Here is a 12,578-nt window from a genome sequence, read left to right as displayed (position 1 = left end):
AAAAGGATTTCTCACTCATCATCTCAAAAAAGAAGTGGAAGGTAGCAATGCAGGGAATTCATTCGAGTTCCAAATGTGCAAAACATACAATTATTCAACTCAAAATTATATATCGAGCACATCTGTCTCGCTTAAAATTGTCAAAAATGTTTCCAGGGCAAGATCCAACCTACGAACGTTGCAATCAAGTTCTAACCTCACTAGATCACATGTTTTGGGCCTGCACCAAATTAACATCATTCTGGACCAAAATCTTTAAATACCTATCAGACAGCCTTGGTGTTACAATCCCTCCTAATCCACTAAGGCCTTGTTCACACGGGCGTTAAGTTTTTGGATAAACGAACTTGCTCTGAACGTCCTAGACGTTTATGTTGCATTTTGTGGTGGCGATCGATTGACTTCTACACCAGCATTCATTTGTCTCTGTCTAACACCAGCCTGCAGCCCAAATTGTAGTTTGTGTGTTAACCTGTGGAGGCAGTGTCGGAACTGGATATGAAAGCCCTTGTCGTTTTATTTGAGGTGCCTCCTTTCAATATGGACCATTTTGCTATGTTAGATATTAATCTTCTTGTTTTAAAAATACTCGTAATACGGCAACGTAGGTAGAGAAAAAATCGCCGCCGCTACTGGGTTCATCCTCTGACTGCACAACGTCGGGTTAAAGTTTTTTTGTGCTTTATGAAGAAATGCGAAAATTTCCGCGCAAGTTTTTTAATTAAAAATTAATTATGCACTGAAATGCCCCGCCATGGATTGCCCCCCCTACATAATCGTTATCAAATATTAGATTAGAACATAAATTAAGAGGTTCATGGTTTACAAATTACATGAGACAATAAAATAAAATAAGCAATATGAAAATATATATCCGGTCCTCCGAAGCGTAAAATAAACGCGCAGAAAACGAACTAGAAGCAGTTTCCTTGCGTTCATTGGGTTTTGAACGCCAAGAAAAAGCTGCATGCAACGTTTTTTTGATGCCGTATAAACGCACGTCACCAAAGCCCGTGTGAACACTCTCATTGACTCCTACGTGTAGAAAACACTTGGCGCTTGATCCGCGCTCACGGACGCCTTCTGAGCGCAAAAGCGCTCGATTTTAACGCCCGTGTGAACAAGGCTTAACAGCTGTGTTTGTGTACTTCCAGATGGGCTTAAAGTGGTGAAGGTCAAACAAACTGTAATTGCCTTTACTACACTATTGGCATGTAAGACTTATCTTGTTCAACTGGAAGAATCCTAACTCTCCTATTCTATTTCAGTGGGTAACTGATGTTATATACTAATTGAAACTGGAAAAAATTTAATTTGTACTTAAAGGATCTGTGCAGAACTTTTTCAAAACCTGGCAGGATCTAATCAATAACATTTTAGAGTAAGCTTTTAAAGCACTGAGGAAGCAGATTCTCTCCCCTTTTTTTCTTCTCCATTTATCTTTATTCACTTATTGATTCATCTGTTTACTTATTTTTGCTAGCTTTAAGTTTTACTCTACTGGCTTAGCCCTCTTTCTCAGTGGTAGAGGTTGATTTGTTTTAGATCTTTTTTTTGTAAAAATATATTTACAGGTAAAATTCCGTTACAACGAATATCTTTACAACGCAAGTTTCATTACAACGAAGTATTTTTATGATCCCGACTGTTTCCCCATATGACGCAAGTCTATAGAAATCACGTTAGTACGAAGTGCATTCAGCAGATACTTTCATTACAACAAAGTGCCCAAAAGACCTTGAAATGCCTGAATGAATCATTCACAGAGCAGTTAGTTCTGTGGCCGCAGCTTAGTTGTGCACAATGATCCCCCCAAACAGAAACATTGTAATTTTCTTCTTTCTTTGAACTTTCCTCGTACTGTTTTTTTTTTTTTGCCTTTTTTGTTTCCTGCAGTTTTCAGTGATACCTTTTGCTTATTGCTCGTCAACATCTGAAAAACGTCCATTGGAATTTAACTCACTGTCCCCCTCCTATAGAAACGGCAGACACCAAAAAAACAATAACAGTTCATATTGGAAGAAAAAAAGAAAAAACCTTTACAATTTTGCAGTGTGCCGTTCCTGTTTCAAGCTAAATAAAGCTGGTTTTGCTAAGGTACAGAGACTCAGCCTCGTGTTTTGGGGTGCAAGACAGGGACTTATAGCGTGGCCCCGATCTTTTATGATTTGCTTCTGTGCTGCTTCACTGCAGCGCTATGAGCCTGTTATTGCCCTGCCTCAGCAACGGACAAACAATTTTCCACAGACGGTGCAATCGCGCTTCAGGACACATTTCAGCATGTAATTTCCGTTGGGTGGGGAGTTTTTCTCAAAAGAGTTCAGAAACCTCACAATATGAAGAAGAAAAGGATGATTCGACTCCTGATTGGTAACTGTGCTGCCCACAACATGCTTCCACATTTAGGTAATATTCGCATTGAATTCCTCCCACCCAATTGCACAGCAGTGCATTCACATCCTGAAAGTGTATTATCACAAGGAAATGCTGAGAAAAATTCTCGTCAGCATAACTTGTAGGCAGGAGGAGATTAAAATTAACATGAAAGAAGCTATTGAAATGATTGCAAATGCCTGGGCGCAAGTTAAAGAAAGCACTATAGTAATAAATAAAGAATCTCGTTACAACTAAATATTTTTTAGGTCCCTGGGAGTTTGTTGTAACAGAATTTTGTATCGAGTATGGTATTTATATGGAATGTTGCGTGATTTTAATAAAATCAATAAAAAAAAAAGTAGTGGCGGAATTGTGTTGATGAGAAGTTGTATTTGAAGTGTAATTGTTTGTAGGATGCAAATACATTATCTATGTACAAGTCACTAAGTGTTTTAATCCCTGACATTTTCCAGACATTGAACAGTGTATATATTTGAGAGGGTGGAAAAAGGTGGTTGTTATATAGATGCCACATATGCCTTAAGTTGCTTCATCTTAAATATTTAAATGCAGGCTTACCCTGTTCCTGGAATACAAGAAGTGAGATGTCATCCAGTAAAATGTTTTTTTTTTTTTTTTATTTTGTGTATAATTTATAGTATACACTTGTTTAAGTTCCATGTTTACATCTGTACCATGCTCTTAGAAAACTTGTTAATATAGAAACACACATATAGAGACAGGAAAACCAGGGAATAAATCAGTTGCCACAGATGTGGAAATCAGCAAATAAATTTTACAAACTTCACATTATAAGAAATGTCAGTGTGTTATTGTATTACAGGTGCCGGTCATAAAATTAGAATATCATGACAAAGTTGATTTATTTCAGTAATTCCATTCGAAAAGTGAAACTTGTATATTAGATTCATTCATTACACACAGACTGGTGTATTTCAAATGTTTATTTCTTTTAATTTTGATGATTATAACTGACAACTAATAAAAGTCCCAAATTCAGTATCTCGGAAAATTAGAATATTGTGAAAAGGTTCAATATTGAAGACACCTGGTGCCACACTCTAATCGGCTAATTAACTCAAAACACCTGCAAAAGCCTTTAAATGGTCTCTCAGTCTAGTTCTGTAGGCTACACAATCATGGGGAAGACTGCCGACTTGACAGTTGTCCAAAAGACGACCATTGACACCTTGCACAAGGAGGGCAAGACACAAAAGGTCATTGCTAAAGAAGCTGGCTGTTCACAGAGCTCTGTGTCCAAGCACATTAATAGAGAGGCGAAGGGAAGGAGAAGATGTGGTAGAAAAAAGTGTACAAGCAATAGGGATAACCGCACCCTGGAGAGGATTGTGAAACAAAACCCATTCAAAACTGTGGGAGGGGATTCACAAAGAGTGGACTGCAGCTGGAGTCAGTGCTTCAAGAACCACCACGCACAGACGTATGCAAGACATGGGGTTCAGCTGTCGCATTCCATGTGTCAAGCCACTCATGAACAAGAGACAGCGTCAGAAGCGTCTCGACTGGGCTAAAGACAAAAAGGACTGGACTGCTGCTGAGTGGTCCAAAGTTATGTTCTCTGATGAAAGTAAATTTTGCATTTCCTTTGGAAATCTAGGTCCCAGAGTCTGGAAGAAGAGAGGAGAAGCACAGAATCCACGTTGATTGAGGTCCAGTGTAAAGTTTCCACAGTCAGTGATGGTTTGGTGTGCCATGTCATCAGCTGGTGTTGGTCCATTGTGTTTTCTGAGGTCCAAGGTCAACGCAGCCATCTACCAATAAGTTTTAGAGCACTTCATGCTTCCTGCTGCTGACGAACTTTATGGAGATTCTGATTTCATTTTCCAACAGGACATGGCACCTGCACACAGTGCCAAAGCTACCAGTACCTGGTTTAAGGACCATGGTATCCCTGTTCTTGATTGGCTAGCAAACTCACCTGACCTTAACCCCATAGAAAATCTATGGGGTATTGTGAAGAGGAAGATGCAATACGACAGATCCAACAATTCAGAAGAGCTGAGTGCCACTATCAGAGCAACATGGGCTCTCATAATACCTGAGCAGTGCCACAGACTGTTCGACTCCATGCCACGCCGCACTGCTGCAGTAATCCAGGCCAAAGGAGCCCCAACTAAATATTGAGTGCTGTACATGCTCATACTTATCATGTTCATACCTTTCAGTTGGCCAACATTTCTAAAAATCATTTTTTTGCATTGGTCTTAATTGATACTAGCCAACCCGCGACGTAGCATACGCCGCATAATCAGGCCGCTTTTTAAATGATTTTTAAGCACAGAGGAAAAAATAAACATTTGAAAAATCCGTAATTTAATAAACCACTAAGAAAAGTAACATTGCAACAATGCACGCTACGAACCAATATACAATTGTCCACGACTGAAAACTGGATGAGCGCTGTCGCGCTTTCTCCTTCCAAAGCGAAGGACGGGGTTGAACGGCGCTCGTTCAGTACGCACTGCCCGCTTATGTGCCCGCCCCCAACTCCCTACCTGAGTCGCTTTCGTCTGTGTACAGTCCACACGCACCTGTGAGTCACGTTGACTGTTAATTTTCCAAACACTGCCTCAGTCGGTTTCCACGTTGATTTTTCATTGTTCTTTGCGGTTCCGGCTGCTTTTTTTATATATATAATCCACCAAGTCACCCGACCATGGGGGGCTTTACAAAGGGCAGGGACGTAATCAGTGCGAGCGTATGACCCGCACGTACTGGGAATTTCTTGTTCGTGGGGAACAATTGGAAGCCACGGTCTCCATCACGAATGGGGTTCAATAGCTTACCCACGCCGGGTAGACAGACGTTGATCCATTCAGTGTAGCGCGCGTGCAGTACCGGACATACAAGTGCATCACAGACCTGTTAATGCTCAATCTCATGTGGCTGAAAGCCACTTGTCCCTCTAAGAATTTGGACGCCGACGCTGTTGGGTCGTGTAACTATTTAGCAGGCGGGAGTCTCATTCGTTTTCGGAAATAACCAGCCAAATCGCTCCACCAACTAAGAACTGCCATGCACCACCACACACAGAATCGAGAAAGAGCTATCAATCTGTCAATCCTGTCCGAGCCGGGTGAGATTTCCTGTGTTGAGTCAAATGAAGCGAAAGGCTCCACACCTGGTGGTGCCCTTCCGTCAATTCCTTTAAGTTTCAGCTTTGTAACCATACTTCCCCCCTGAACCCAAAGACTTTGGTTACCCGGTTGGCTGCCCGGCGGGTCATGGGAATGACGCCGCCAGATCGCCTGTTGAGGGGCCTGCATTGGTGAAGCAGGTGAGACGGTAATTAAACAGAGGCACAGGGCTTATTGGTTTTTAAAGACTGCTTCCTTCATTGGGTTTTAACCAATGCACGGAACGAACCAACACACAATCGTCCGTGCGGCGCTCAGGGTGGAACGGGAGGAGAGGAGAAGGACATCCACTCCGCTCCCTCCGTCATGCTAGTCTCCTGATTTCTCGTTCAGTATACACTGCCTGCTCATGCGTCGTCTTTGTACAGTCCAGATGCACCTGTGACTCATGTAGACTTTTCATTGCTCTGTGCGGTTTTGGCTGCCTTTCTATATATAATCCACCAAAACACCCGACCACGGTGGGAGGGGGGGTGTGTACAAAGTGCAGGAGTATCTAAGAAGACGCATGTTTGTCGCGGATGCGAATTGCTGTATGTAGCGTGTAAAACAGTTTGCTAAAGTGCACGCGGTCGTGCGTCGTAACCGAAAACTCGTTTTTTAAAGACTGCTCACTTCATTGTGTTTTAACCTCAGTTGTAAAGGAACGTTTTAAGGATCCCATGGGATACCCCTCGCAAACAGTTTTACACGCGCATGGCGATTCACCTCCGAGAAACATGCCTCTATTAACAGTCAGCGTGGGTCGGAGCTGCATGTGACCTCTACGACAGACGAATATAAATGACGCCGGTTTTTCTGTGTCGTCGTGTCCGAGTTGGTGGGAGTGGCTCTGTGAGTTGTCGTCGTATCCAATGGTCTTGGAGTTGATGGGCGTGGCTCCTTCCTGCGTGCGCCATAGGTGTCTCACTTGTCGGCTTAGTGAATCCACGCCCCTTCCGGCGTGCTTTCCATGGTCATCTTGCCTTAGTGAATTATATATATAGATTCTAATTTTCCGAGATACTGAATTTGGGACTTTCATTAGTTGTCAGTTATAATCATCAAAATTAAAAGAAATAAACATTTGAAATACATCAGTCTGTGTGTAATGAATGAATCTAATATACAAGTGTCACTTTTTGAATGGAATTACTGAAATAAATCAACTTTGTCATGATATTCTAATTTTATGACCGGCACCTGTATATGCAGATCCATGGAAAAGGAGTATACAATACATAGTTCAGTAGAACAATTACACTGTGATCAGCTGTATGAGACTAATTCAGCTGCAAAGTACCTTAATGAAGAATTTTGATCCATGTCACAAGTCTTTAAGCCAAGATCCTGCCTGGGTCAAATGTTTGCAGCATCATTTAATTTGCTTTCAATTATGTAGCATAGTGTCACTGTCTCACTGTATAACACTGAGCAATTTACTTAACCTGCCTGTGCGTGCATCAGATTTAAACAAAGGGCCTTGGGATGTTGTTCTTTATACTACTATGTATATGTTCTGCATAAGCCCTATATAAAATAAAGGTTTTTGCTGAAAAATACACTAAAGGACTGAATGGGAGGTTTTAAGAATGAAAGCTGAAAATAACTCATGTTTATATAGACATCCAAGTATACATTTCAGTCTACTTAAGTATTTTAATTTCTTTGTGTGAAAATTTGGGAAATATTTATGTTAAAAAAAGAGACAAACAGAAGATAATAATGAGACTACAGAGGTCAACCGGGTCTGAATGGGGTTGATACTGAGACAGCAGTCAGAAAGAAACAAATAAATATCACTTATTTTGTGAGTTAGTAGGCTACGTAGTAGCATCTTGGATACAATAAACATCTTCAAATATTCTTAAATTACGCACAGGTTGCTTCAAACATCAGCATATTTTATCCTCCCCTTTAGCACAACAATCCATGATGAACAATCCACATATTACCTTTCGGCAAGTGCCCAGTCCTCCTGAATCTGCTTCTGCCGAGCACGCTGGTACTCTTCACGCCAACATTTTGAACAGAAACCTTGCCAGGCAGGATTCCCGTAGTACCCACATCCTTTCTTGCAAAGCAGTTCAGACTGGTCCACATGAATCCCTCTGCGCTCTGATTTCTGGCTCATGTTTCTACTGGCAGACAAAAAAAAAAAAACACTTTAGAACAAGATCAGAAGCAAGATTCAACTTATTTCAATCTCTACAAACATTTAAGGCTGTCCTAACATAAAACGTAATCTTCAGTAAATATCACAGTTGACAAAAAATAGGAATTTAAATTAATTTCCATATAAACAGATGTAATCATCTCAAACAATATGGTAAAATGCAATATAGGTTTTGCTGGTGTACAATTGCTTGCATTTTTCAAAACATTATGAATGTACTTATTTACCTAAGGTTTAGCTCTGTAGCGAAGCCGAGTATCTACATTACAAGGCATTCCTTTCTTATTTCCCCACCACAGCTTAGCTGACCACAGCCTGCTAAGGTGCAGGGAGGAGTTGCTCCCATCAAAGCATTGCCTCACAATAGTCTTCTCAAGAATAAAATGACAATGTTAAAGCTGTTTGACAATCTATTTAATAAAGCTCACAATTTTTTCTGATATATCACAATACAAATTAGACTACCACACACAGATAAAATGATGACTTTAAACACTGGATTTAGCTTCACCTCAGAGCGGTCACAACAACCTGGATCACAATTGCACCGTATCTCTTTGCCAATTCCTGTCTGAGAACAATATTTCTGTGTGTTCCTTTTAACCAGCTGAAAGCATGTTTGTTCAGCATATCAGGCCAAGAAAGGCTTTAGTTCCTCACAACCTTGTTATGAAAAAAGTGAGCACTGAAAATGAACTAAACGACATAGTTCAAATGATGTAACAATCAGAAAATGTTATTAAATTTCCCCTAAATTTATCTAATCTAAAGTCAAATGGATGCTTTAATGCAGCATCACGGGTCAATTATTTTTAAACCGACTTAATCCAGAGTGGGATCACTGGAGTCGGAGACTGCCCTGGCAGCACTAGGCACAGGGCAGGGAAAAAGACATTGCCATCCATTACTGGATTCACACACAGACTCACAGCCAAACACACACACACTGGGGACAATTTGGAACTGCCAATCAAGCTAACCTAAATGATTTTGGGGATATGGAAGGACAACTGGAGTACCCATAAGGAAACCCATTTAGACAAGGGCAGAATGTACAAACTCCATATAGAAAACATCTGAATTGTGCTGCGCTACCATGTCAACTTTAGCACTAGCGCGCTTCAAACAGTCTCCTGGAGCAGTGACTCGGCAACACTAACCACTACATCAATGTGTAACCCTTAGTGACAATAACAATAATTAAAATGTATACACTGTGTGTATGGCTAGTGGCAGAGTGGCTAGCTTGTGCAGTTGCCTCATGGATCCTCAATACTGGCCTTGGCACCAGTTCATTCAATCATTATCTAAATGGAGCTTAAAAATTCTCCAAAAAATGGATTTTCGTGAGGGTGGTTTGGTTTCCCACCTTCACTGCTAAAGAGGTACATGTTAGGTTAATTAAAGATTGTATCCTGCCTTGTGTTCAGTGCTGCTAGGATGGGCTCCAGCACCACTAAACCCAAACCACCCTCTACCAACAATCCTCCCTGTGTCTGAAGCTAGAAACCAATAAAAGGAAAATGAAAAGCAGAGTGTGTTTCTACTGCAAGCTAGATGTTTAATGAAACAATGGGCAAAAGAGTTATCATTTAAAACACTACTGAAGTCATCCATTAAGGCCCAAAAAGCTGGGTAGGAGCTGACAGCCTGGTATCAAGTCAGAAGGCATAGATGACAAAAGCCTGCTTTAAAACCAGCAGAGGAGCCAAAACATTTTTGTAATCTGCAATTTTGGGGAAGATAGATAGATAGATAGATAGATAGATAGATAGATAGATAGATAGATAGATAGATAGATAGATAGATAGATAGATAGATAGATAGATAGATAGATAGATAGATAGATAGATAGATAGATAGATAGATAGATAGATAGATAGATAGATAGATAGATAGATAGATAGATAGATAGATAGATAGATTTAATTCAGTGGGGTGAACAAAACGATTGCATAAAAATGTGAGGCAACTAAAGCATTTTTAACACAATCCCTTCATTTTAGGGGCTCAAAAGAAATTGGACAAATTGACTCAAATACTATTTCATGGGCAAGTGTGTTGTAATGTCATTATCAATTAAGCAGATAAAAGGCCTGGAGTTGATTTGAGATGTGGAGCTTGCATGTGGAAGATTTTGCTGTGAACAGAAAACATGTGGTCAAAGGAGCTCTCCATGCAGGTGAAAGAAGCCATCCTTAAGCTGCGAAAACAGAAAAAAGTCACCCGAGAAATTGCTACAATATTACAAGTGGTAAAATCTACAGTTTGGTACATCCTGAGAAAGAAAGCAAGCACTGGTGAACTCAGCAATGCAAAAAGACCTGGACGTCCACGAAAGACAACAGTGGTGGATGATTGCAGAATCATTTCCATGATGAAGAGAAACCCCTTCACAACAGCCAACCAAGTGAACAACACTCTCCAGGGGGTAGGCGTATCGATATCCAAGTCTACCATAAAGAGAAGACTGCATGAAAGTAAATACAGAGGGTGCACTGCAAGGTGCAAGTCACTCATAAGCCTCAAGAATAGAAAGGCTAGATTGGACTTTGCTAAAGAACATCTAAAAAAGCCAACACAGTTCTGGAAAAACATTCTTTGGACAGATGAAACCAAGATCAACCTCTACCAGAATGATGGCAAGAAAAAAGTATGGAGAAGGCGTGGAACAGCTCATTATCCAAAGCATACCACATAATCTGTAAAACATGGTGGAGGCAGTGTGATGGCTTGGGCGTGCATGGCTGCCAGTGGCACTGGGACACTAGTGTTTATTGATGATGTGACACAGGACAGAAGCAGCCAAATAAATTCTGAGGTGTTCAGAGACATACTGTCTGCTCAAATCCAGCTAAATGCAGTCAAATTGATTGGGTGGCGTTTCATGATACAGATGGACAATGACCCAAAACATACAACCAAAGCAACCCAGGAGTTTATTAAAGCAAAGAAGTGAAAAATTCTTGAATGGCCAAGTCAGTCACCTGATCTTAACCCAACTGAGCATGCATTTAAAGGCCCACAAACAAACAGCAACTGAAAGCCTCTGAAGTAAAGGCCTGACAGAGCATTAAAAAGGAGGAAACTCAGCATCTGGTGATGTCCATGAGTTCAGGCTGTCATTGCAAGCAAAGGGTTTTCAACCAAGTATTAGAAATGAACATTTTATTTCCAGTTATTTAATTTGTCCAATTACTTTTGAGCCCCTGAAATGAAGGGATTGTGTTAAAAAATGCTTTAGTTTAGTTTTGTTTAGTAGTACATTTTTATGCAATCTTTTTGTTCAACCAACTGAATTAAAGCTGAAAGTCTGTACTTCAACTGCATCCGAGTTGTTTCATTTAAAATTCATTGTGGTAATGTACAGAACCAAAATTAGAAAAAAGTTGTCTCTGTCCAAATATTTATGGACCTAACTGATATATATATATATATATATATATATATATATATATATATATATATATATATATATATATATATATATATATATATATATGTGTGTGTAAACACTTTCAAACTGATACCTGACAATCAAGCTGACAAGCATGTCTTTGTAGGTGCAGCAGGAAAACAAAAAGTACATATGAATGAAAAAGCCCATACAAAAAGAAGCAGAATGCACTCCATCCACATAGACAACATGCAGATTTGAACCTAGGAAAAACTGTACCAACCTATGTATAATATTAAAGTACAAATGTTTTATTGCCAACAGGGAAAAGAGCAAAAGTGGCAACACTCAATAAAAACATACTCTCAGGTATTAAAACATTTCTTCATTTGATAATGATTGTTATCAACGGCAAAACAGTCTACTTATTTTCATTTTAACATAAACATTTTAAAACAATTATAAAAACAGCATAACCTATATGGATTATGAAAGTAACGGTGATATTGTAAGAATGATATTGTAAATGTAAACAGTTTTACGTTTTTTTTTTGTTCCAGAGCAAAACCAAACACTGCTTTCAAATACGCATTCAAATAAGCAAGGGGTGGATAATATCAACAGAATGTTTATCCTTCACAATTTTATCTCAAATATCATTCAACTTCCCCCATAAGTGATCTGCTGACAAAGACAAAAAAACCCTACACAATGATGAGCCTATCATGTTGTATCTAGCAGCAAAGGGGACTTTTTAAACCCAGTACCAACAATTATGGCAAGTAGTCTTAAATCATGCAACTCATTCAGGGAGACATTTCTTTATTTAAAAAAAAACAAACAAACATGGCAATCCACTGTACATTCTTAAGAAGCATGTATTATTTATTTTTCTTCTCATTTAATTGCAAGGTGAACTACAGCAATGCATCTTCTAGAATGAGTTCTTCATTGAAAGTGACTGGGGCACAGAAACAGTATGTCTATTTTGAACCAGTTTGCTTTGTGTACACAACGATCCTTCCTCAAGTGCCTTCTACCTTTCTCTCCTGCAACAATACCATAATTTAATTTTGCTAGAATTCTTTTTTATCCGTGATTGTAATTTAGCTTGTCTTTGATTCAAATTTTTGTGTAAATAAGTAAATTGAGCAGCTGGTCATACACTTTAAAAATATTTAAGCTGGATTACATTTAAATACATGGGAGGACATCTGGAAGCATTTCCTAAGAATTAAGAAAACAATGACCAATTTTCTGAACCTGCTACTTCCTTTCTATAGTTAAGGGGAGGTGTATCCTAAAAACAAGAACCAATCCTGGAGAGGTTTCTCAGGAGATCGTAGAACATCCACACTTATTTATACTATATTTATACTATTCCAATTCCAAGTTCCCAGTTAATAAAATTTGTAGGTTTAGGAAGTTGGTAGTAAACCAATGTATATAGAGAAAGGCCATGTGTACTTGA

At 39.4% G+C, this 12,578-nt stretch overlaps 1 protein-coding gene across 6 annotated transcripts in view; it reads right to left on the bottom strand.

The window, feature by feature from the left end:
* The window catches only part of rabgef1 (RAB guanine nucleotide exchange factor (GEF) 1), a 92,725-nt gene that overhangs the window by 55,945 nt on the left and 24,202 nt on the right, over positions 1–12,578 (bottom strand). For 3 of the 6 annotated variants that reach the window (XM_039756557.1, XM_039756559.1, XM_039756556.1), the window contains one exon: positions 7,490–7,675. In XM_039756557.1, the coding sequence (XP_039612491.1) occupies positions 7,490–7,668 (179 nt within the window). In that variant the 5' untranslated portion in view covers positions 7,669–7,675. The remainder of the gene's footprint in view (positions 1–7,489; positions 7,676–12,578) is intronic. The other 3 variants (XM_039756560.1, XM_039756561.1, XM_039756558.1) reach the window with 1 other exon arrangement.

The sequence above is a fragment of the Polypterus senegalus genome, chromosome 6 (genome assembly GCF_016835505.1).
Source record: "Polypterus senegalus isolate Bchr_013 chromosome 6, ASM1683550v1, whole genome shotgun sequence".
Classification (NCBI taxonomy): domain Eukaryota; kingdom Metazoa; phylum Chordata; class Cladistia; order Polypteriformes; family Polypteridae; genus Polypterus; species Polypterus senegalus.
This window is presented reverse-complemented; position numbering and strand designations above follow the sequence as displayed.